The sequence below is a fragment of the Panthera leo genome, chromosome C2 (genome assembly GCF_018350215.1).
Source record: "Panthera leo isolate Ple1 chromosome C2, P.leo_Ple1_pat1.1, whole genome shotgun sequence".
Lineage (NCBI taxonomy): Eukaryota > Metazoa > Chordata > Mammalia > Carnivora > Felidae > Panthera > Panthera leo.
In genome coordinates this window covers 58,744,405-58,770,411 of record NC_056687.1, presented here as the reverse complement: position 1 = coordinate 58,770,411, position 26,007 = coordinate 58,744,405, and the positions used below count along the sequence as shown (strand labels likewise).

Below are 26,007 nucleotides of genomic sequence, written 5' to 3'. Positions count from 1 at the left end.
GTTGTTTGAATTTCTTGCCTCAGTACATTTTTTGTAATGAAAAGTATTCCATGTCCCATGTCCCATGACAGAGTGATGACTCAAGATATAGGTTTAATAATTATTTTATTTATAAATCTCCACCAACTCTTGCCTGTCATATTATTCCAGGTATCACAGATGGATTATATAACAGTATTTTCACATGTTCATCTGCATGAAAATTAGGGGAAAGAAGAGATGTACAGACTGCATGAAAATGACACCTTAAAGTTCACATCTATAGTGTAGTGTTCTGTAAACATAGGCCTGTGAGCCAGCTCTGTCCAATTGCCATCCAGCTGCATGATCGTGGGCAAGTCACTTCTGTTTTCTCACTTTTAAATGATCTATCATCTGGATTCTCTATCTCATACTCAATTGACTGCATGCAAAAATACCATGAAAATACCATGCACTTGAAGTATGAATATTACCGTAAAGTACTTTACGTATTACTAGGCTTCCTCATTTTAGAGTAATACTATTCATAATCAGTGAAAGTCATTTGTTTGCAAGGTGATCGTTTTAAAAGGAATTCTTAGGCATTAGTCTTACTGACAATCTGTTATGATTCTGAAGCCAGTGGCTTGATTCTTAGGGATAGGATATGATAGTAAGATATATAACAAACATGAGTTCTAACTGACAACTGATACAATGAAATGGCTCATTAGTTCTCTGAAATCTAATAATCTATGATAAATGAGGTCAAATTGAGGGGAAAAAGTCCACCATGGCTTAACTGACTTAAAATCCAAGTGAGAATTGTGGTAATTGGGAACAAACATTCACCTAAATTGAAGCTTATTTGTATAGAAAAATATATCAAAAAATAATCACTGAAAATCAAATTCCCTGTGAATTTTTAAAAATTAAAATTCTAACCTTTCAGCTCTGAAAAACTGCTTCTTCAGCAAAACATTCAGCATAGACTATATTGCCCTCAAATCAATGTTGTAGCCAGATAGATGGTAAGGTCCTTCCACCAAATTTTTTTAGAAAGAGTCACATTACTTTTTAATAGCAAAATGAGCTTCTCTTGGGCTTCGAAATTCAAGGGACAACCTAGGAGATATTTATAATGATAAATAAGGGAAGACTTTGGCATGCAGAGTAGAACTACATCATTATGAATATCTGGCAAGCTGATCTCTATTTGTACATGTCTAGGGTACAGCTAACGTGATTATTACAGGTTTTTTTGGAACCCTAGAGGACGAGGAAAATAACCTGGGAGATAACTTGTAACTTATCAAGTACCATTAATGCAGTCTCCATACTATTTATTACTCTCGTGTCAGTTCCTTAGAACTTTTTAGCCTTTGGGTCCTCTAAGCCATGGATGGAACTGTTTAGGGAGTGGTTACACATATGCAAAGAATTTTCTACTTCAGAAATATTCGTGTTTATCAAAGTGAAAAGATAAATATGACACATGCTGAAAGTGTGCAAAAAAGTTTCTGTGAGCAGCCAATTATTTGGGTACTAATTAGAAAGTATCTTCATCTGAGTCAATATCACTTTTTGGTTTCGTAAGCCTTTCCAGTTCTTCTCCATCCTAAAAAGAAATATGAAATCAGTAATTAATTAAAACAAAACTAGAAATGTAGCATTTGTAATGATTACTAAGGAGAAACCTTACTGGAAAATGTATTTCATTAAACTACAAATATAATCTAGTCAAATGAAATTCAATAAATACTTATGTTCTTAGAAAGTTCATTTTTGACACATAAGGAGATTCACAAAACATGGACAAGCAAGCATCTCAGGACTTGAATTTCAAAGTTGACAACAGGAACACAGTAAGGAGCGCCCTCTGCTGGTCTTCAAGGGAAATAACTAGTGGTTAAAGAAATAGGTACAGTATAAATAAGCTAGGCTACTATCTAAATTGTTACTTTTTTTTACCTATAAAGTAGGGCAAGCAGTGTTATCAGACCACTGGAAAAGAATGCAGGACTTTTGAAACTATACTCTGGCTGAGATAAGGGCATTTGGGACCCATGCTTCTAATTTATTTTTTAAAGCACATTTATTTATTTTGAGAGAGTCAGCATGAAATGGGGAGGGGCAGAGAAAGAGGGAGAGAGAATCTCAAGCAAGGCTCCATGCTGTCAGCACAGACCCTGAAGTGGGGCTTGAACCCATGAATCGTGAGATCATGACCTGAGCTGAAACCAGGAGTGGGACGCATAACCGACTGAGCCACCCAGGCGCTGCTGATTTTTTCACCTTAGGGATTTGTTGTGCCACCACCTCAGTGACATTGCTGATGGAAGCTCTGCCATGAACTCTAATGGGCAAGAGATTGTTTTCCCAAAGAGTGAAATGTTCATTTTGTGAAGTGCTTGGTATTTTGGGTGTATAGGAAAATTGTAAATTTAAAGCTAGAGGAGTTGGTTTCATCTTTTAAATATATATCTAACTCCTTACTTCAGTCTCCAAAAGATCACTGTTCATCTGTCAACACCATGCCTGACAGACCTTCCTAAAACAATTATAAGCAACTGGAAGAATAATGCTTATTCAGAATAACGACATAAGTAGGTTTCTAGAAAATATTTTTCTCTTACTTATGAAGATAGTTTTGAAAATCACCTTCATAGTGAGTTGAGGCCTACCCTTCTGGCACCGTGTAGTTTACAAGCAACTACAGATGGAAAATCAAGGAGCTTACATCTAACAAGACCTACTAATGTCGAAGATGATCAACTTTTCTTGCCAATGAGGCATATTTCTCTGACTATGGCAGAGTGGAAAGAGTAATGGACTAGGAGTGAGACCTCATGGGTTGATCATAGTTTTTTTACATACTATCTATAACCCATTTAGCCTGTCCAAATCTGTTTATTCACTCCGCAAACCAGAAAGACTAGACAAGATAACCTGTGTGCTGTCTCCCAGCTCTGTGGCTCTATAATATTCTAAGATACAACTAATGGATAAGGTCCTCGAGGCTCTGATTCACACTCTTTCTCGACCACTGATGGCATTATCACGAGCCCTTGCACATGTAAGTCCAGTGAATGTTTGCTGAATAATTTTTAAAAGTCACAGAAATCCAATACACCCTTTGATAAATAAGCACTGATCGATTTCTTTTCTATGAGCATGCACTGAATCTGGGAAGAGCAGGAGAAAGGCAGCATCTCCATAGACTTACCCCACTGGAGCGCTCCCAAAGGCTGCCACTTAGATCTCGGATCCTTTCTTGCCTAGGTGCATATTCCAGACCTTGAGGCTTGCTGGCTTTGTAAATAAATATGGAGAGAAGAACCGACGGTGCTTCTAAGAAAAACTCCAGGGAGGGCCTGAAGTCAAAGACCAGGACAGACACCGCTGTGATGATGACAGTGGTGACCTGGGCCATCAAGACGTGGAACATGTTATCTAGGAACTTCAGAATAAAAGCCACTGAGAGGCCCTGGAATGCAGTCACAAAAATAAGGGTGACTGAAAACACATTGTGGCCATAGAAAACCCCACAGTTCTTAATCTGTTCACTGTTACTGCCCTGAAGGACCAGTGTCAGTCCATTAAAAAGAATGCCAAAGAAATAGAGTTTGCTATTCTGTATGAAGATGCTTTCAGTGAGCTGGTTCCCTTCCTTCAATATCTTTTCATTATAGATATTGGCCATTGAGGAAATAAAACACTGGACTATAATAAGCACATGGCCCAAGCCGAGACGGATGTGACTGAAAATCATAGCTGTGGTGTTCCACTTAGTTTCAGGAAAAGTCCATGCCTTTGCTGTGCAATTGACTTTTCCGGGACATTCGCTTCGGAAGAGAAGGCAGGAATTGGATGGGCTGAAGAAGGCATCATGATGAAATCCATGTCCTGCCAGGTTATGCTGTGAAGTTTCAGTCCCAGCAGTGAGAGCCACAATAGACAAGAACAGAATCAGAAGGGAAGCCCACTGTATCCAGTTCAGGTGCCTCCTGTTCAGAGAGGAAAAACAGGATATTACTACTTTTTCCCCTCCCTTCCCATATTGACTGTTTCTACTGAAAACTCTGACACTTAACTACTTGGCTGAATAAACTGTACCCAATTTTTGCTAGCATTCCCAATTCAAGTTCAAAGAAGACCTTTTGGTGTCTCTGCTTCTTAAACTTGGTATTTTTATTCTTCTTTACAATAACTGTCCCTTAATACCATTGCAAGTTTCCTTTTAACCTACAGGTTTAACTAAGTCTCTTTTCTACCTCCAGAGCTGATCTTAGATCTTTGTAAAATAACTTTTTATCTTGCTATAAAGTAAGTTATGGCAGGGATTCTCAACCTGGTTTCCCTGAACCTGAATGTGATGAGCTTCAGAAATCTGTGAGTCCTTGCAGTGGGTGCCACATCTATACAGTTGAGTTACTGTCTCTGCCCCTACCAATCCCACAAGACCCTTCAAAGCTCTGTCAAATTTCAAAGGTGTTCATGAACCAAAAAAGATTTAAGGAGGGAGCTAGCTCCTAGATCCATGGCCTAATCATAAAGCATTTTATAGCAAACTCCTGTTTGGGAAGGCAAGGAAAAAATATTTTTAGTGTTTCAGTTTACAAAGTCTTAACAATGCTTTATTTCTTTATTTATTTTGTCTAACCACAAGCTTGTGTAATATAAATGACACACACATTATTGTCAATCTATTTTGTGGGTTTATTTAGTTCAACAGACATTTAGTAAGCAGCTGCTGTGTGCCATTTAGTTCAACAGACATTTAGTAAGCAGCTGCTGTGTGCCTGGGGAGATAAAGAAGACTTGATCTCCATTCCCAAGGAATTTTAATAGAAGAGCCATGAAACTAAGTAATGACAATATAATGTGTGACAAGTGATACACAGAACAACTGGGGTACGACGGGGGAGGGAACACTTAAGTATGCAAATAGAGTCAGGTATTGTTTCCAAGATAAAAGGACAGTTGAGTTGACACATGAAAAATAAACTGAAATTTGCCACATGAAAAGGGAGTTGGTGATATATCCAGGCAGAGGGAAGAGTCCATAAAAAGGCAACAAGAATGTACAATGTTAACTAAGAAAAGAGGAGTAGCTGACTCAGATTGGGGTAGTCAAGGAATAAAATCTTCAAGTTTAAAGATCTATCAGGTGAAGGAGAGGGCGCTCGTGCGCGCGTGTGCACGTGCACACGTGTGCGCGCGCGCGTACACACACACACACACACACACACACACACACACACACACACACACAGAATACCAGAAGCAAAGGCAGAAGTGTAAAGCAACAGGTAAGAAATAGAAGTTACAAGATTTTGGAGCATTTACTGAGCGCCTACCATGGATCAGCAATTTCTGTTCCAAGGAAGGAAACAGTACTTTAAGACTGACTTCCCTAAGGTCATGTACTTACAAAAGAGCAAAGAAGGGATCTGAGCGATGGTCTGCATGTTTCTTCCTGGACCAATGACCCTCTTAAGTATAATGAGTTTTCAAGGTTCATATACAGGCAGATGTGTCTGATTTCACTAATGCTTCCATAGAGCTTCATGAGTGGAGACTGATAAATGCATAGACCAGCCTAGATAGCAGCACCATGTGCACAGTATCATGCTTTCTCATGTATACACTTTCAAAAAGCCAGATCTAGCATTTAGTGATGGGGCTAGCATAGCCCGGAAGGTCCAAAATTGTGAACTAGTCACATAAATTTCTAAAGGTGTAGCTGGTACACATTAAGTGGTAGAAACCAAATTGATTGAAGACAGGAAAGACAGATGAAAAGTATATGCCCAATTTATAAATATCATCATGAAACTAGTTATTGGACATCCAGAAAAATAAGGCAATAACAATCTATAATTCCTATAGAAGTTTTCAATTCTGATAGCTGTAGACTTTCCACTAACATGGACATTGAGAAAAAAATAATCTAATTAAACAGTCTTAAACAAGTTAATCAGTACCACTGCAAACATTCATTCAAGGTAATGTTCTACAAGGTAAAAATTATTAAGGGTTAGGCTGAAAATGGTAGATTTTCAGCAAAGAAAATAAAGCTTAATAAATTATCCTATGAAGTCAGCTGAGGATAGGTGCTCTTACAAATGACAGTGCGTGACAGTTTGCTCCTCAGTTTAGTGGATGAGACAGTAAAAAACTCACCTGATCCCTCCACTGCCCCAGTAAACCACCTGTAAACCGTTTGGATTGCTGCTCAGAGTGGAACATGTACAGCCAGAAGGCTCCTCTACCTGAGGGCCTCGACTCTCAAATGAACTGCTTGCCCACAGAGAGACCTGGTTCCTATGTTTTTGCCAGTGACCTCATTATTGTAATTAGATATTTTAATGATTACATAAATGACAAATTATGAGTGAAGGAAAAGGACTGCTGTTTTTATGAAAAGTTGAATGCTCTGGGAAAATTAATTAAAGGCACACTACTCACAAGATAATCTGCCTTCAAACTGGGTACAGGTGAGCTAATTTTAAGATTAGAAAATAAAAATCTACAACAATCTACTTTAAAAGTATTTTTAAGAGCTTGCTCAATTTTTTTTTTTTTTTTTAGTTTATTTATTCATTTTGAGAGAGACAGAGAGAGTGAGCAGGGGAGGGGCAGAGAGAGAGGGAGAGAGACAATCCCAAGCAGGCTTCACACTGTCAGCATGGAGACCAATGTGGGGCTCAAACTCACAAAACATGAGATCATGGCCTGAGCTGAAGCCAAGAGTCGGACACTTAACCGACTGAGCCACCCAGGCGCCCCAAGAGCTTGCTCTATTTTAAAGAAACTAGAACCAGGAAGCATGTATGATGTAGATTGAATGTAGCTTCAAGAAAGAAGCCAGAGCACTTGGGTGGCTCAGTAAGTTAAGCATCCAACTCCTGATTTTGGCTCAGGTCACGATCTCAGGGTTGTGAGACAGAACCCCCTTCCCCCAGCCTGCTTGGGATTCTCCCTCTCTTCCTATTGCCCTCCCCATGCTTGCACGTGCACATGCTCGCTCTTTCTCTCTCTCTCTCTCAAAATAAATAAATAAACATTTAAAAAGAAAGAAGCTAAAACACTCCAACCAGCAAATCCCACACATTCTCAAAGGCCTGAGCTCTTCAGAAGAATGATGAATGGACATTTACATATCTTAAACTGTTTAAAGTATGTATTTTTTAAACATGATTCACCATTTTGAGTACTCTTAGTAACTCAACAATTAAGTCCAAATTGTATCAGATAAAAGCATCCCTACCAAATTTGGTGATAGTAAAACAGGGCACAACATGAAAATAATTAAATGGAAAGACTCAGATGACTTTTTAAAACAAAATTGTACACATTTCTTAGTAACACAGAGTGACCAGTAGCAGATTTATAATGAGAAATTATAAAAAAGAATTATCAAGTGAATGATTTTGGAGAAATGCTTGTACTACCGAGTGGCACTGTTATTTCTCTGCTGATTTTGAAGAGTAAATGTTACCATAACTTCTAAGACACCCATCATCTGTGCCAAAATGTTCTTCATTGATTTTTCCCCCCAACAGCTTTCCTTTGAAGATATCAGAGAAACGTATATACATTTTTTTAGACAAAAATGGTTACCTTTTGCCCCCAGTTCTCAATGTTCAGGTTGATACTACCATTTCCTAAAGACTAATTAAACAATATTATACAACTTCACCAAGCCTTGAACAGCAAGCCAGCAAGGCTTTGAGGGATAACACCTGCAACCAGTCTCCACTGCGGACCAGTGGCTATTCCTCAAAGAGCAAATGCACACATTCACATGGGGTTTCTCTAGAACATATGGTAAGACATTTGGATGGTGATCTTTTGTGTACCGCTTCCAAATTCTTCCAGGTAATTCTTGCATTAGTCACTGGGCTTCTTTTTCCCTACCTTGTAGCCTTATACTATTTGTCTGCATGGGAAAGGTATTTGGTGGCTCCGCTAGAGTCAAGTATAAGACAATGGCTTTCATATTCATATTCACCATGAAAAATGAGTTACTTATGGCAAACACATTAAGAATATGACAGAACTCAAGCTTCTACTCCTGGGTCAAAATTTTATTGCTAAGGGCAAAAGAAGAGTAAACTGAATAACAAAAACCAAACAAACAATATATACCACCACCAACAAAAAGATCAAAATAGAACAAAGTTGATTTTAAAATATAATAATAGGGGCGCTTGGGTGATTCAGTCGGTTGAGTGTCCGACTCGCGGGATCAAGCCCTGCATCAGGCTCCCTGCTGAGTGTGAAACCCCCTTAAGATTCTCTCTCTCTCTCACTCTCACTGCCCCTCTGCCCTGCTCGTACATTCACTCTCTCTCTCTCTCTAAAAATAAAAAAGAAATTTTAATTAAATAATAAAATAAAATAAACTGTAATAATAGATAATACAGTACTTGGAAGACATTCTCATAAAAGACAGCATTAGATTAATTATATTATTTCAGCACTATTAAGAGTAGCTTCGGTGCTAATTTGTGACTCAAGTTAAGACTCCCTTTGGGAGCTAAGTTAGTGCTTGTAAAAATAATAAAAAAAATAAATGATTTATTGTTTGTTTAATATAAATAACTTCAAAGGATTCAAAACATATTAACAACAAAGCAAACACATGTCTAAGAATATTACTGTTCTATTAAGAGGTAAAATATGTGAAAAAGCTTTTTCGAACTTTAGTTCATAACGTTAATTATTATTAAAACTAGCAATATAATACTTATTATAACTAATAGTATTATAAAAGCAAACATTTAAAGTATAACTAGATTTAGATTACACTAGGAATTAACTTCCTTTTCCCCTTTCCTTCCTTCCATCCATCCATCCATCCATCCATCCATCCATCCTTTAGAGAGAGACAGAGAGAAAGAGAGAATCCCAAGCAGGCTCCATGCTATCAGCACACGGTCCAAAGCAGGGCTCATCCCATGAACTGTGAGATCACAACATGAGCTGAAATCGAGTCAGACACTTAACTGATTGAGCCACAGGCACCCTTAACTTTCCTAATACAAATAGTTAAATGCTTAAAAATTTAATGGGCCATCTCTGCCCATATATTAGCTCTCTCAGCCTGACAGGGGCAGTTCTAGTTGGTCTCTGCCTCTAACCCTGCCACCCCACATACTCCCTTCTCCATGGTCAAAACCACCTATAAATGCTGCAAAATACCCAGTGGTTCTGCGCACAGACACCACTTGGAACAAATCTACTTATGAATGGGGACAATAACTCCTACCTCCTGGGGTTGTTGTGGGGGTTAAGTCTAGATAGGCGAAAGGCCCTCGGATCAGCCCTTGGCTCTGAGGAGTCTTTGGTGTGATTATCTTGTCACTGTCAGCTGAAAGCCTGCTCGCACTGTTGTCTACCAACCAGTAAGACCAGCCCTGGATAAGGCCTGAGAGGCCCTTCACCTCAACCTCAGAGCCACAGCTCAGGCTCTGGAGTAAACTTATAAATAACAAAAACAAATAAAAAAAAAAAAACCCAATAAAAAATATTATATACAACTACAGGCACAGCTAGAGCTATGGGTTAATTCCAAACCTAGCAATACATACTTTGTATTTTTGCTTTGGAAAATTTCAATTTTAAATTGATACAATTTTGATCTAATACGTCTTGTGTAACATAAGTACACCACTACGTGTACCCATAAACTGTCATTTCAAAGGAAAAAAATTTAAAAACCCAACATGTTTTTGAGACCCCTTTATGAGATGCCCTTATTAAATAATGAGCCTTTCATTATATGTCAGAGCCCATTTTTTTTCTTCCATGGACATGCATCTTTAATTTTATCACAGGAATAAAGATATTACTATATATATATATATATATATATATATATATATATATATATATGTATATATATATATATATATACACACACACACATATATGTATATATATCTACTTATGAATGTGTGTATATATATATATATACATACTACTTATATTACTACATATATACATATATATATATATATATATACACACACATTTTTTTCCCTCAGAAATCAACTCTTTGTCCTATAAAGTGGCTTTTATGTTGATTTTAAAGACTTCAAAACATTTTTGGAATAGCATTCTTTCACTTGCTAGTTGAATTATTTTCACAATTCATAAATTAAATAAAGAACCTGATGCAGAAACAAATTTCAGGGCCACCTCAGTTGGTTAAGCGTCCAACTTCAGCTCAGGGCATGATCTCATGGTCCGTGGGTGGGTTGGAGCCCTGTACTGGGCTCTCTGCTGTCAGCTTTCAGAGCCTACTTCGAATCCTCTGTACCCCCATTTTCTCTGCCCCTCCCCAACTTGTGCTTTTTCTCTCAAAAAAAAAAAAAAAAAAAAAAAAATTCAGTGCACTCTAATATTTAACCTGGATGAAATATAATGTTCATTTTTTTCCCATCTCTCACATCAAGCATTAAATTGAATGCTTCCTCAGGGTAAAAGAAAGTCTTTCAAGAACTCCATATAATTAATGTACTGAATGCATCACGTATTCAACAAATATTTATTGAGTGCCTACGTGCCAAGCCATTCACCCTTACATACACATAAATTATGAAAGCACATAGTATGACATGGCACATTGAGAATAAGAAATTAAAAGGGCAAAGTGAACGTAAAATTAAAAAAAAAAAAACAATCACAACAAATATAACAAGAAGTTAATTTTATTTTTATCATCAAGTAACAACTTAAACTGGAGTTAAGTGCCCAGATCCCATTACACCTTAGAATAGTCTGGCCTTTACATGGTGGCAGAGACTATTTACTTAAAAATGTTTACTCTATTCAAAGGTCCTCCTGGTGACAGGAAACACTGGTGACAGCATTTTTAAAAGCAAAAATCTATCATTCTTATTTATTGTAATTTTGACTAGATTTCTCATGTAAATCTTCTGCCAATTAGAGCTTAGATCATGTACTCAAGTAGTCTGATAAAGAATTTGCCACTCTTTACATCTCCAAACTACAAGTAACAAATGTACTAACAATATTTAGGAACTTCTTGGTTCCCTACTAAAGTACAGAGATTCTGAAAAAGATAAAAAAGAAAAGAAAAAAAAAAAAAACCTCATGAATTTGTTGAAAAGTTGGCACTGAAAATTAAAGTAAGCTGGACAATTATTTATTTATTTATTTATTTGTTTTTGAGATACTAAGAAAAAACTTCTCATACATCTAGTTGCAATGATTTAGATAGGCCAGCACTGGAGCTGCTTTCCAGATAGGTTAAACAAGTTGCCCAAAGCCAATTAGGAATAAAATCCTGGCCTTGGGATTCAGAGGGTTCAGTGCTCCGGGTATATGATCTGAAACAAGGCTGTGCCGTTTTAAAGTATGATATATGCTTTCAGAGCAAGTTACTTACTTCAGCACTATCCTGAATAGAAGAGCTGTTGTTATAATGCTAAAATTTGAGAAGATAACAGCCATGGCCTAGAAAGAAGGAGAAGATAGAATTACAATCCAAACAAAGTAGTGACCTCAGAAATCTCCCAGCCTGCTGGTTCACCTGACAAAAAAAGCTTTTTGGTCAAAAACCTGAGGGGTTATTAGGGCAGCTACTTCACTAGAGGATGAAATTCCATTTTTATTGCTTGTTAAATTTATACAGATATGATCAAATTATTGGACAGACTTTGAAAACTTGTTTAAATTCAGCAAATGCCTGTGTAAATAATCTGTATGTGCAGATCAGGGAATACTTATCAACTCTAAATGTTTAGGTCTAAAAATAATAGTGACCTTACTTATGAAGCATACTTTTTCAGGCTCTTAAAGTGCTTTATAGACTTTTAACACCGTTTCCAGAGGTAGAGAGAAGGCAAGTACTATTAGGCCCATTTATACGTTAAAGACAATAGAGGTAGAGGTTTTTAAGCATCTTTACTGTTACAGGAATTGAACCGGTTCTCCTGGTTGAACTGCAGTGATTCAATACCAGTGATTCAGTCCCAAACTCATACCTGACAGTCCTTGGACTTATTCACATTGCTCTACACACTTAGAAATGTGGTAGCCAGATTTCATAAAGATGGGTTTTTATGAAGTCAGTCATATTTCACATGAGAGTATTAATCTGAACATGTATATAATTTGGCTCAAAAAGTACGAAATTTCATCAGTGCTCCTCCATATTTGGATCTGACAACATTAAAAAAAAATAAAAACAAATCCTACTCATTTACTTCACTCTACCTTCTTCCTTGCTGTCAGTTTAAGTTCACTAAACTCCAAAGAGTATTTTTCACTAGTCTTATATAACCAGCAAGCATGGCTACCATGCAGGTAAATTAAAGAAATAAGACTGAATCCAATAAAAACCAGCAAAAATTCCAAGAATACAACATTGTTGTTTTTCTACTGAATTTTTTATGAGAAGCACTGTTTTAGGAATTTCACTGTGTCCTCTGGAGACAAATGTTTGTGAACCCCTTGGTAAAAGCAGAGAAAACCTAAGGAGGAAAGTAAGTGGCTGGTAAGAAGAGGGAGGACACAGTAGCTCTGATCAACCCTAATAATGGAGCGGATGCACCTAACCAAGCAGCCTGGCTTACCTGATGATGAATTTAGAACCTACTTTCCTTGCAAGTGCACAGAATAAACAAAACACCAGAGCTCTTTGCCCCAAAATTTCTGTGCATCTCTATTTAATTCTTTCCAACTAGACTGGGCACAGCTATACACAGAAAATGCCATGTGATTTCTTTTGTAATATCTGTGGTTGTGCAAAATCGGGAAGGAAGAGCAAAGTAATAAGGTGGAAGAACAAGGAAGCTGCAATCTTGCTTTCATGATGGGGATATAGGAAAGGGATATAAATTTAGAGCTAATCTAAATAAAGTACAACAAATATGTACTAATTGATACAAATAATTATGTTGTTGGGTACAGGAATTCTCAGATCTGAAAAACAAAGTGGAAGTAAGAATTTAAGAGAGAACACATTCTAACATTCAAAACACTTACTAATAACATGGATCACATAGCTGAAAGGAACTTCAGGCGATCGATCACCTGGCCCCAGTCCCTGCCTTTGCGTTAGTATGGTAATGTTATTCTATTTTACAGATGGTCATCTTAGAGTAGTTGGGCTTGCCTAGTTACACAGCTTCTAAACTGTGCAAAATAATCAAATACTTGTTGTCTAGTTAGTGCTCTACTGATCCTTTTCTTCTCGTCCCACTCTCAAACTGATTTCGCTATACGTAAAAGGCTTCACATGGAGAACTAGGACCAATAAAAATCCTATTTATTATCAAAATGCCTGCATTTATTCTTGAAAGAAACTTAAAATACATTTTGGCAACAATGGCAACAGAAATCTTCATTTTATAAATTAAGGGAAATAAATACACAAATTCCCCCAAACTGAGTAACAGGTAAAAGCAAAAGCCCAAATTTTAATTCTGATTACTAATGGATTCCTAAATTGGCATGGAGAACACCAAGAGAGATGAGAAACATCCCTAGTATTATCAGTCATAGATAGCATTTATCGTTGGGAGAATGTATTTTCTACCCTTAAAGAACTCGTTGGTTAAATGATAGGACTGACAGAAAAAGAAAATCATACAAACAGAATACATTTACTACATTAAAGCAGGTGCAGGAAAAAGTAGGGCACTGAGTATACAATTTTCTGAGAATGTGGGGCACCTGGGTGGCTCAGTTGGTTAAATATCCAACTTTTGACTTCTGCTTAGGTCATGATCTCATGATTTGTGGGATTAAGCCCTGCATCGGGCTCTGTGCTGGCAGCACGGAGCCTGCTTGGGATTCTATCTGTCCCTTTCTCTTTGTCCCTCCCCCATCCCACTCACCTGTGCACTCTCTCTCAAAATAAATAAACAAACATTTTTGAAAAAACACAGTGAGCAGCAGATTGGTAACTCAGTATTCAGATGATTCTGGTGAAACCTCAGGGAGACCACTGAGAGTAATGAAAAACTAACACTGATAAGGAAAATGATAAAAACATTAGTTCTGGGATTCATTTCTCTGTGTTTTTCTAATGCTATTTTCTATCATATTTACTTACAGGCTGAAGGTAGGAAATGACATAGAAGACAATTAAATTATCCAGGAAATAAAGAAAGGCAGGAATGGACCACTTCATGAAATTAGAGAATTCTTTCCAGGAAGCACATCTCAAGTTTCTACTTTGATGATCTTCTAAAGAAAGAAAGACAGCAATAAACAAAGAATATTGATGAGAATGCCCATATTTTTAGACAAAGCAAGTTGTATTTGATTACTGATACAATTCTTTGAAAGAGGTTTTATGAACTTACTTTTATCAGTGACTATTAGCCTTAAGAAATTAAACACAATATAAGATTTCATTTATGGTCTCTCTTTCTTCAACTCCCCACCAGACCTCATCACTGACAATCAGCAACACCCTGAGGAATACTGGTTCTCCTAATTCCTGTTAACTTGAGATAGAAACACCACTTAGAACAACTCAGGATACTATGGTTTTATTTACTACTATGAGAGCCTAAAGCAAAGAAAGAAGTTAGAATCCAGAGAAAATAAATCAAGTATTTATGTTGGGATTTTTCCCCCCAGGGGGAATCAGGAAAAGGAGTACCAGGTGAAGATTTATACATACAGGAGCAGAGAAAATTAAATTTTGCTAATCCTGGTATGAGTTATGATCCCATCTCCAGAGTTCCAAGAACTCAGGAAGGTACTGTAACCAGAGAATGTAAAATAACACGCAAAAATAGAAAACAATTTAAGTCCTGCAAATTCATGAGATTAAGAAATATATTCCACCAACTAGAATCTTTGCACAAACTGACACTTTTAAGAATAAAACAGAAATCTTCTTGGAAAAGACTTTTAATACTTTGAATTCTGTTTACTTCATATGTGAAGGCAGACCACAGAACAGAGAAAGGTAAGGCTCAATAAATGGGGAACTAAGATGAAGAATTAATACACAGGAAGAGCCACAAAAGGCTAGATGCTTTAGATTTGAGGAAGGGAGGAGTATCCCTGCTTGATAATTGATGAGACTGGAACTCAGAGAAGTTAAAATAATCCCACCCTAGAATATAGTCTCCAATCCACTCTGTTACCTCCCTTGCAGGAAATGGGGACTGTTTTTGCAATGTGCTACATATCAAATCAGACAGCAGTGATTTAGAAAATCCTGAATTTGAGTAAAAATGAACTTGCTGTGTGCTCCAACAAAGGAACAAGTAACAAGGTAGAGCGATGGCCAAGACATGAGGAAAACATGGGCTGGAGTCCTGGCTCTGCCCCCTCCTACCTACCACTGCATAACATCTGTTCTTTTGAGCCTCTCCTTGCTTTTGCAAAACATGGGTAACTGTACGTATGTTTGTATCTTAGTGTCCTCATATATAAAATTACTGGGCTAGACTGAATGACATAAAATCTTCCTTTTAGTTTTCCTAAAATGTTTTGATTCTGTGATTTTTAACAAGTATAGGGGCGCCTGGGTGGCTCAGTCGGTTAAGCGTCTGACTTCAGCTCAGGTCATGATCTCACAGTCCATGAGTTCGAGCCCCGCATCGGGCTCTGTGCTGACAGCTCAGAGCCTGGTGTCTGCTTCAGATTCTGTGTCTCCCTCTCTCTGACCCTCCTCCGTTCATGTTCTGTCTCTCTCTGTCTCAAAAATAAAAAAAATCAAAAAAAAATTAACAAGTATAGAGTTCAAGACTTCAAGACTCACCTTTCTTTAAAATCCATAATGACACAAGCACACAGAAAACCAGTTTCACCAATTCTGAGCACACGTTCACAGTAGTTGGAAGATAATCATACTTGTTCTCTGAAATGTAACAGGCATTTTTTAACTATAAATTTTGTGCTATATAATGCTTGTATACAGGTAATAATTTATATCTGTTTTTAAACTTAAAAGCTGGATTTTAATACTGGTTATATTAAACTTCATCCAATTGGCTTTCTTCTCTTGGATTTTTTTAATCAATTCACCTAATGTATTAGCTATCCCTACCACATTCAGTGTTTTATTATTCTTGAGTTTCTCATCTTTTCACCCAAGTTGCTGATAAATATGTTGAGGAGGCTAAGGCTATGGGCACAGAAGGCTTTGTGGTATGGCATTAGACATGACCATTATTTAGCACTGAGAGCCTGACTCATCAAAAAGCTATGAATTTAACTGGCAGAATTATGACCCAGCTTATGGTTCCTCTTGTGTCTTTTGTTTGCCTTGCTACAATCAAAGTAAATGGTCTGTGATAGTCCCTTAACTTGGAATCTTCCTATCTGTTTTGCATCACGGCACATACAGAAAACAGTATTGGTCTGGCACTCTGGAATAAATGGTACGTTGGGGTAAAAAGAGCCAAGAGGCAACTGCCCAGAGCTCTGGCTACCTCTAGGGCTGAGAGGAAATACTCTGATATATCAAAACCCACTGATGAGTTGGAAAGATCACTTATAAGTCAATCTAATCAGAAAATGAGGTTAGGTTTGTATGCCTTGGTCTTAGCTGTTATGTCTGTTCCAAATGCTTACAAACAACTTGCTGTAAAATTTTGCCAAGGACAAACATAAACTTTAGTAGGTCCTATTTTAAGGAGTGCATTTTTCCTATCATTTGAAACATTTCCTTATTTTCCTTGGCCATGATATGAAAAACCAAAACTGGCCAAGTACAGGGGGACAATGCCAACTCAACACTCTTTCTATCCAGAACACCTTTTTTCTTTTTTTTCCTGTGGTTTCCCTTGACCTTCTCAACCTAAACACAGTCGATTCTTTATTCATCTCTAATCCTTTTGTGTTACCTATAAACCTTTATAACAGTACCTGTCACATTATATTATAGTTACTTCTTCTGTGTATGTCTTACCCTTGGAATGTAAGCTCCTTATGAGAAAGGGCCCATGTCAGTCATCTTGATAAAACTGGCAGTTAATGGTATTCTGCACTTGGTAGGCACTTGATAAATGTTCTCCTGAATTTAATATTTGCCTGTTAAACTTTCTCCATCATTCAAAGCCTAATTAAAACATCTCCTCCTCCCTTCTCTGAGCTTAAACCTAGACTGAAATCACACTCTACTATCTTCCACTAATACTTTGCATTGATCTCTATGATACACACATGAGGGAACATGCACACAAAAGAATGGAGGCAGAGGTCTTCAGATTAGAAGTCTCAAACTCTTACCACTGCTCCAGAACTCACTTTGACTTTTATTTACTTTTAAATCATATTTCTCTCATAGTAGATCCCAAACTATGATTCAGCATCACGTGGTACCTCCTTCCACTTAACCTTCTGCTGACACTCATACACCGAATCGACACTGCATTCATCCTTACTGATCTCCCATTAGTCCAAAGAAACAGGCCAGAGCCCCAGGATGACCCCTTCTCCCTGAAAGGGGACCCCTTTCTCCCTCTGAAAAACAAAATATACGATCCCACCCCTGCCCCAGCTACCATACTTTCTCCTTCTTTCCCTAAATCAGCATCAACATTCATTATCTCCATTGTACCCACTTTCCATTCAGGTCTTCTTCCCAAGCAATCAGGTTTCTGATCCCATCACTTTATTCAAACCACCTGGTCTCTGAGATTACCAAACATCTTTTAATTTCTAACTCCAAAGGGCACGCTTGAACCCCTATCTTACTATGATGTTGCAATTTCCTCTGTCTTCAAACTTATTTCCTTCCTTTCTATGAATCATGTGCATTTAGTTCTCTTATTTCTTTGATGATTCTTTCCTAACATCTGAGTGTCAGCATGCCTCTTAAATGTTGGCTTCCTTGGAGTTGTATCCTTGGCTCTCATTTTCTCATTCTGTGTGCTTACCCTGAAAAAGCCCTCTGGCTCCTACGGTTTTAAATAGCAATTTAATATTCATGTCTCCAAATCTGTATTCTGGAACATTAACGCTCACTAAACATATCCACATGAAGTACTACTTCCTATTTATAGATTTAATTCGTATTTCCTTCATATATGTGATGTGCTAGATAGTGCAGAATATGGCAACGAACAAGGACATAGCTCCTGACTTCACAGAAGGTACCTAACTAAAACTGTTCAATCTTTCTGAATTCTGTCCTATCTGCTTATTCCTACTAATAGCTTCCATCTTAGCTGAGAGCATCATCAATCCACTTAGCACCCAAACAGGAAACCTCTGAGCTGTCCAATATTTCACGTCCTTTAGTCTCTACGTTCAATATTCTCTGAGTCCTGTCTTTTCTCATGTTTAGTATATTTCTTGAATCTATCCTCTCTTCTCTATTCCTACCTCCAAAGCCATGGTTAGTCTTCTTAATCTGTGGCTTGTATTTGCAGTAACCCCAACTGGCTACTCTGCATCCAGTCTCTTCCCAAGTCAGTCCTCTATTCAGCTAGTGTAACAGTCTCTCTCATTCTGTTTATAATCCTTCAAGCATTCCTTATTCCCCAGACTCTAGAGCCTAGAAAACAAAGTCCCAGTTCCTTAGCGTGGCATATGAAGTCCCTTAGTATCTGATCATTACTTCCCCTCTGGTCATATGCATGCATTCCTTCCTCCTCTCCTTCAAGTCCTTAAACTTTTTGCTCAGTCATTCTGAAGTACATGTTCTTACAATCCATCCTGCTTTTTTTTTTAAACATATCTATTTGATTCTATGGATTGTTGCTTCTGTTTTGAATACCACTGCCTACCTGTCCTCTTGTGGATCAACTTCACCTTCTCAGGGAAGTATTCCCTAATCCCTTTGCACTCCACATCCTCCTGTCCCAGAGAGAACATAGCACTTTCTACATAAAACTATCTCCACACCTTTGGTATAGGGCTGCATTTATTATACTGTACTTTCATGACGTTTCAAATGTACAGCTCTCCTCTAATAAACTGAATTCTTGAGAACAACGACTATGTCTTATACGCTTTGAATTTTGTTACTAATATTTAGCCTACTGCCCAAGACAGAAATGTTAACCGAAGTAGAGACTTATATACACATCTGACTCCCCAAGCAGACCATTAAGGGTCATGATGTCATACTTCTATGTGTCCTGAATAACTAGTGAGAGGCTCTCAATACAGCTTTGTAGAATTAAACTGTTTGTCTAAATCCAAATTCCCACATTAAAAAAACAAAACAAAACACAGAAGACTTCTTAGCTAATAATTTCAAAGATTTCAAAGCAAATAATCTGTACTGCCTCAATGATATAGTAATTAAGACTAACTCACAAATGCCAAGTGACCAGATATATCCTCCTATTTCAAAGTAAGTTATAATTACACATATTGCTATAGGTCCAGAAATACCTATTGATTAAAATAATAGTCAGATGTTATGATCTGTTCTGTAAAGGGTGTGACACTGTATTTAACCCAAATTTCACTCAGCAGGAAAAATTTTTCTTGCTAAGGAATAAAAGGTTAAAGAATCAAACTTAAACCCACTTTGCCCTTCACATGAAGCAGAGTACTTGCCAGGGTATTTTCTCTATTTTGCATACAAGGAGACCAGCGACAGGAGACGAAACGTGTGATTAGATGCAAGTGTTCCATATATTCCAAGTCTTCACTTACCTTCATTGGCTGAGTATTTTACCAGTAGGATTCGACTTGAGCTCAAAGCAATGAATATGGTGCCTAGTAGGAATGTATACATCGCTGACAAGGAGCACAATGTGGGATGATCACAGCACTTGCTTTCCATTCCACTGGTTTTTAATGGTCTTAAAGAGAACATATTTGTGAGCAACACTGTTGGTAGATAAAGCATAGTACAAATACCACTGATTAGTGAGGAACAGAAAAGCAATTTTTTATATGTTTGGCTACAGTTGTATCCAAACCAAGAAAATTGAGGAGAACCAGAGAAAAGGGAAAGAAAATGAAAGTGTCAAAAGTTGTTGGGGGAGGGGGGGGGGGACTCCAAAGACAGAAAGGCAGCGCCAGACTGGAAGTGCTGCTAAAAGTAGCAAGTGAGCAATTGACATCTGGGGACTGCAGAATTTTGCAGAAAGCCCATTTTAGCTTCCATTCCTATTAGCAACTTTGCCCTAGAGGAGAATTTCAGATTTCCCTTCACCTCAGTAGCAGCTCTTCCCTAGAAAGAGGGCCAATTCATTACAATAATGACCGAAAGGGGAATATCTGAAAGTGTTGTGAATCTGCACCTAACTAGTGTTAAAAGTACAAGAGAGCTTAGAAATCAATGACTCTAGAGTCCTCTTCTGACATGTTGAGGGCACTAAACTCTAGGCCGAGTAACTTGTCCAAAGCCTGCCTGTGTTAAGGGATAGCGCATAGGGCCGGGAGGACTGGTGAGAGATGGGCTTGAAACGTCAACACCGACAGCCCACCAGCGCGCAAACGTAGAGGTACAAAAGACACCTCCCCTACCGAAGGAAGGCAGGTTTCCCTCCAGGCACGGCGTGGGGGGGGGGGGGGGGGGGGGAAGCCTTCATGTCACACATGCGCAGTAGGGATCTCGAGCGGCGCGCCCTCCCCTCATACGCACGCGCATTTCTTTGCCAGCCGGGCGAGGTTACCTCTGTCCGTCCAAAGGGTTTTTGGTGGAAGAGCGCACATCCTACAGATGAAACAGTAACTGTGTAGCTCTGCAGAGGCAGCAATAGCTTTTAGGGTCCATGGTCGGGGAAACTACGGGAGGGAAAGAAAGGCGAAAACCCCAGCCCCTGAACCTCCTATTCCGGAACAAAAAAGCACATCTACTTCCAGACTAGGAAACAGCGGACCTGGCACCCATTGCGCAGGCGCGCTCAGTGTTACGCTTCCGGAGGGAGGAGAGGAGAAGCCTGAGCCCGCCCCAGCGAGCCCTCTCTCGCGTCACGTGGCGGGAGAGTCCTGTGTCACGTGAGGCCCAGGTAGCGGCGGAGCTACGGCAAGAGAGAGAAGGGGAAGCCGGAAGGGGCGCGAGTGAAGCGAGGGGGAGAAGACAGCTCCCGAGGAGGCGAGGGGTGCGCGTGCGCCTGCCTCTCCCCCCAACTCTCCCCTCGTCCCCGCCGCCCTCCCTTGCGGCCGGGGAGACACCTAGGCCCGGTCCTCCGCGCGCTGCCTGGGTTGTGAGCAGCGTGCTCCCTGCCCTCGCGATTGGCGCAGCCGCCCCTCCCCCTCGTCCCGTCCGTCCCGTCGCGTCCCGTCCCCTGTGGTGCCGCCGGCTGGGTGCCGATGCGCGTCGGGGACAGCGGGGATTTTTTCTGACTCCCGGTCCCTGCCCCCGCTGCCTTTCCCACCCCATCGCGGGGCCGGCCGCTTCTCCGGCCCCAGGATGCAGAATGTGATTAACACGGTGAAGGGAAAGGCACTGGAAGTGGCTGAGTACCTGACCCCGGTCCTCAAGGTAAGCCAGGCCGGGCTTGCCCAGGGCTGTCAGGTACACGCTCAACTCCGCAGGGACTGAGGACCCGGCGCCGGGAGGGACACCGTGTTTTCCGGCGGGGGAAAGTGTAGGAAGGTGGTAAGGGTGGGATGGGACACAGGCAAAGGCGCAGCCCCACCGGAGGTGTTATCCAGCTGCTCTGTAGGGCTTTCGGGCTCTTCAGGTAAACTTGGAGCACTGCTGTCGCCACCCGTCAGAGCTCAGCGCGTCTGGGTACGTCAAGTTGGAAGGTGGTCCGCAGCTAAGTAGATTTGAGAATGTTAAATCTTAACATCGGAAGTCTTTTGAACTTTTTAAACGAGCGTATTGCTTATCTTTTTAAAAACGAAATCAGTATTTGGTATTAAAATGACATGTCACTATTCCTCAAATTTCATAGGAAGTCTTTTATGATTAGGGGTTTGAAATAGTAAATTGTGACTGAGGTCTCATCTTGTTAGATTTCAGAGAACACTGTGAAGTGCAACATTATCTCCAACAGTACCATTGAACCTACCAGGCAAAACCTCCCATTCCTGAGTTTTTTAAATAGCCGAAAAACTATTTGTAAATCTTGGATTTAAGTGATAATAAGGAGCAGCTTGACGCTCCTAGATATACTTATTTTTTTGCATTGTCAGTACGGCGTTTTTAAAGTAAAATTTGTAGCATACTGGTTTTAAAGCAGTGACTTTATTTTCAAAGATAAATTTCTACAAGTGCGTTCAAGTTTTGATAAGTCTTAAAATTTAAGTTTGTTGTCATTGTTTTTCCTTTCTGAAAACTGAGCAATGAGAATAAATGAATAGGGAGTTCTTAAGTGCTTTTATTATTTTTTTAAGCTTTCAGTAAAAATTTTACAAATCTTACGGTAGGGATGAAATACCCATGGAAATGGTTGGTCCTCTTTATTCAAGAAGTTATTCTGGTATGCTAGGAATAGTGGGTAGCTTTATTTTGCTCCCTTTCCATGACAAAGGGAAATGTTAGCCCTGTACTTACTTTTTTAATATTTATTTCCAAGACTGATTTTAAAATGATACCTTGTTGGGCCAAGTAAAAAAAAAGGGGGGGGATAAGTTTATAAATGAGAATTCCAACTCTTGCTATGCTTTTATATATGTTATATGATATATATATATATATATTTTTTTTTACAGTGAAATCCCTTGTAATTAAAATAACTCATTCAACTCTGAAATTGAAAATAATTTTGACATTTAAATCAAATGATTCTTTTGCATATTATGTCATTTTTCAGAAATATGTCTACCAAGGTATGTAGCATTGAAATAATACATATTCTTAAACTTTTTTTTTCCAAGGAAAAGAAAAAGAGTTCCCAAATTAAATATAAAACTACTGTTTTATTGGCCAGTTGTATTTTATTGAACTTAGAATTATATTTTGAAGAATCATTTTACTTATTCCCCAAACTGAAAAGTGTTAGCTTGTCAGAATGTACTTGTTAGTGTGTATTTTTAGTAATAAGGAAAGCAGAATTATTGATCCTTTCCTTGCCTGTCCCTGTTTACAGAGAGAATCCTGTAGTTTCCTACTAGACATAAGATGGCAAGGAAGAAAAACCAAATCCCTTGAAAGAAACAGTGACTTATCCTAGCAAGTAGAAATTAAGAAAAGTCATGGCACAGTAAAGGCCAAAGTCCTTTCAATGATCTTCAAACCTCTACTTGATTGGGAGAGACCCTTATCTCAACTGCTACTTTATTCCTTGCTCACTTTGGCTTAAGCCATCTAGTCTGTCCTGTTTGTTTCTCCGTTTAATGCTCTCTTGCCTTGTGTTTTTGTATTTGCCACTCCATCTGCCTAAAATGCTCTTTTACAGCTATGTGGCTTGTTCATTTTTTTTAAGGTCTCTGCTCAGTAGTCACCTATCAGGGAAGTCTTTGTTTTCTCACCGTCCTATTTTAAATAGCCATCTCTTTTCCTGCACCCCTGACCAGTTTCCTCTCTGCCTCATTTTTCTTCGTGGTTTTCATTACCATTTGGCTTTTCTCCCTCCACTAGAGTTTAAATTCCTTATGAGGACAAGGATCAGTTTGGTCTATTTTATTCACTCCTGTAGCCCCATTACTTCAAATAGTGCCTGGCACATATTGGTCATTCTAAATACGTGTTGAATGAATAATGTTCATAAATGAATTCTTTCATTTTTGTAGACTGTACTACAAAATCTTACATTTAACTTAAAATTTAGAAACATTTGGTAAATAGCATCTTTGCTTTGGAGGAGAAAATATTGTATCAATATCTTGGTGATATAATAATGGGAAAGGACTAAATAATTTATGACCTCTAGATTTGGGTTCTAATATTACTCCATTGAAATGAGATGTTGGAGATGTTGACTAAATAGTAAAAAGTCTAAACATTTTTAAGACATCTTTATCGTTCTGTAAAATAAAGATGTGTACAAAATCATTGTGAGACTTAATGTATAAACCTTTGGATGCTTTTCCAAAGAGCTTTGCTCTATTATAGCACTGATCAAATTGTAATTATTTCATGTCAGTTTCCTTCATTAGACTTGTATATTCCTCTAGGTACCAGTGATACATTCTTTTTTGTATGTGCTCCTTTGCCTAGAAGGGTACCAGGCAGATACTTGCCCACAAACATCTTTAATTTGAAAGCGAAAGTGTAATATGTTAATTCTTTTTGCTCTTTTTAGGAATCAAAATTTAAGGAAACAGGTGTAATCACACCAGAAGAGGTGAGTGTTAAAGATATTCTGAAACTGTTATGTCTTACAATTATATTAAACTGTGTGGCTTTTTTGTTTTATAAGAAAATATCTTAAAGTTTAATTTTGATTTGATTAAAATTAGATTCTTTTGACTATATTAGCAGTTTTATAGGGACTTCTACTTCCTATGTGAGAAGAAGATGTAACTTCCCTCTCAGTTTGCCACTTCTCATATTTCTCTGTAGTTCCTCTTGATTTAGAAATGGTGGGAGAGGGAATGGAAAATATTCCTGGTCACTTACCCCTCACTTATATTTGTGTTATATTGAAGCTGTGCAGGGAGCTCTTGTGGTGTTTGCTGTGTCTTGCCTTTGTCTGCATCAAACATGAGATTTCATGGCTTTTCATTTGGAAACTTTGGTTTACTGCTTGTATGTTTTCTTTCGGTATTTAGCTTAAATATTTTATTGCTACATACTTAAGGCTGACTTTTTTCTCACAATTCTTTAACTTTTTCTACTAACCAAGTAATGTTGAGTCTACCTAATGCTGAAACTGATGGCTATTTTATAGGCCAGTTGTGTTTTATTGAACTTTTAATATAGAATTAGGTTTTGAGGAATCATTTTACTTGTTCACCAAATCTATATAATAAAAATGTTCTCTTTTTTTAGGTAGTTTGTTTTGTTATCCTTTGAGAAATAAATACTGTCCTAAAAATCCTTTTACATTCCAGTTTAATGAATAGTTACAGTTGCATCAGACTTACTTTCTTGTCTTAATAAATGGCGAAAATTTTAAGCTTCACCTTTAACTTTCATTAAAAATACCACTCGTTGGCAATAGAACTTTACTTACTGTTTTGAAAGAAACATTTTGAATTGGGCCATGCTTTGTGATCTGGCTGTTGCTAGAAATTCTAAGACCCCACCTAAGAATTTATTGATCTTTCAGTTTTCAATTGTGATGGAATCTCTTGGGTTCCAAATCCTTGTGAGTTCTGAGAATGGTATGCTGAACTGATCTTTTTATCTGAAATTGTCTTTATTTTTAGTGAAGACAGATGGCGGTATAGAAAGAACCTGGGAGATCGACCTTCTAGACCCATTTCTCTTAATTTCTCCTTTTCTGACTTGGGCAAATCAGTTAAGCTACTAGACACAGGCCTCATGTTTTCTCGTCTATAAAATGAGGGGTTTTGGCTAGACACTCTCTAAAGGATCGATTCTACCTTAGGCACCAAGAGTTTAATATTTTGAATACCACATAAAATTAAGTTTTGATATTCTTAACTTTCTTGCCAGACAAATGTATAATTTAGACATAGCTCTTAAAACTATCTGAAATCAAGAGCAGGAATGAAAGTATGCTATTCTTCTTCCACTCTTTGGCTTTATATATGGGAAGATGACTAATTGGTAAATAGACAGTTGGAGTGAGAGGTGCAAGTCTGTGGTCATTGGATAGACTTAAGCTAACTGTTTTAAAACAGCTACTCACCATAGAATGAATAACTAACAGTTATACTCCAACAGAGTTGTATCATTAAGTGGTTTATAAATTTCCTCCTTTAAAAAAAAAATGCAAGGCAAAACTAGCTCAGCTGGGTACCAACCACATAATGCTGGATTGAGATAGAACACAGTTACAGAGTTCAGTTTGATTAGAATGAGTCTCCAGGAGGAAAATAAGACATAATTTACTTCAGATAAATGATATACTGAGTTGATCTATGTATTTGTTTTCTCTTACTGTTTCTGGGCTTCTGGCTGTTAGTCTCCAGCTCTCTTTTGTTTTCATTGAGAAGTATTGGAAGTACTGTGTTTAAAAAGAGAGGTAGACATTATCTAATACAGAATTGTCTGACTAAAATTAATATATATATATATGTGTGTGTGTGTGTGACTGGATTATCAGTAATACA

General features: G+C 38.2%; 2 protein-coding genes across 7 annotated transcripts in view; one reads left to right on the top strand and one right to left on the bottom strand.

The window, feature by feature from the left end:
- Positions 1-88: 88 nt before the first annotated feature.
- SLC35A5 (solute carrier family 35 member A5) lies at positions 89-25,180 on the bottom strand. Of its 6 annotated transcripts, none has more exons than XM_042954429.1 (9): positions 24,942-25,180; positions 21,516-21,638; positions 20,516-20,658; positions 19,579-19,727; positions 15,725-15,823; positions 14,057-14,190; positions 11,384-11,451; positions 3,188-3,968; positions 89-1,579 (listed from the first exon to the last, which is right to left on the bottom strand). In XM_042954429.1, the coding sequence occupies exons 3-9, from the start codon at positions 20,584-20,586 to the stop codon at positions 1,511-1,513; spliced, it is 1,371 nt and encodes a 456-aa protein (XP_042810363.1). In that variant the 5' UTR covers positions 20,587-20,658; positions 21,516-21,638; positions 24,942-25,180; the 3' UTR covers positions 89-1,510. The 6 variants fall into 6 exon arrangements, with proteins under 6 accessions (XP_042810363.1, XP_042810364.1, XP_042810365.1 ...); XM_042954430.1 differs by having other exon boundaries at positions 20,516-20,587; XM_042954431.1 differs by having other exon boundaries at positions 19,579-19,755; positions 20,547-20,587.
- ATG3 (autophagy related 3) overlaps positions 20,886-26,007 on the top strand; it is a 27,114-nt gene continuing 21,992 nt past the window's right edge. The window contains exons 1-2 of the mRNA XM_042954435.1: positions 20,886-21,358; positions 24,069-24,110. Of these exons, the coding sequence (XP_042810369.1) occupies positions 21,287-21,358; positions 24,069-24,110 (114 nt within the window). The 5' untranslated portion in view covers positions 20,886-21,286. The remainder of the gene's footprint in view (positions 21,359-24,068; positions 24,111-26,007) is intronic.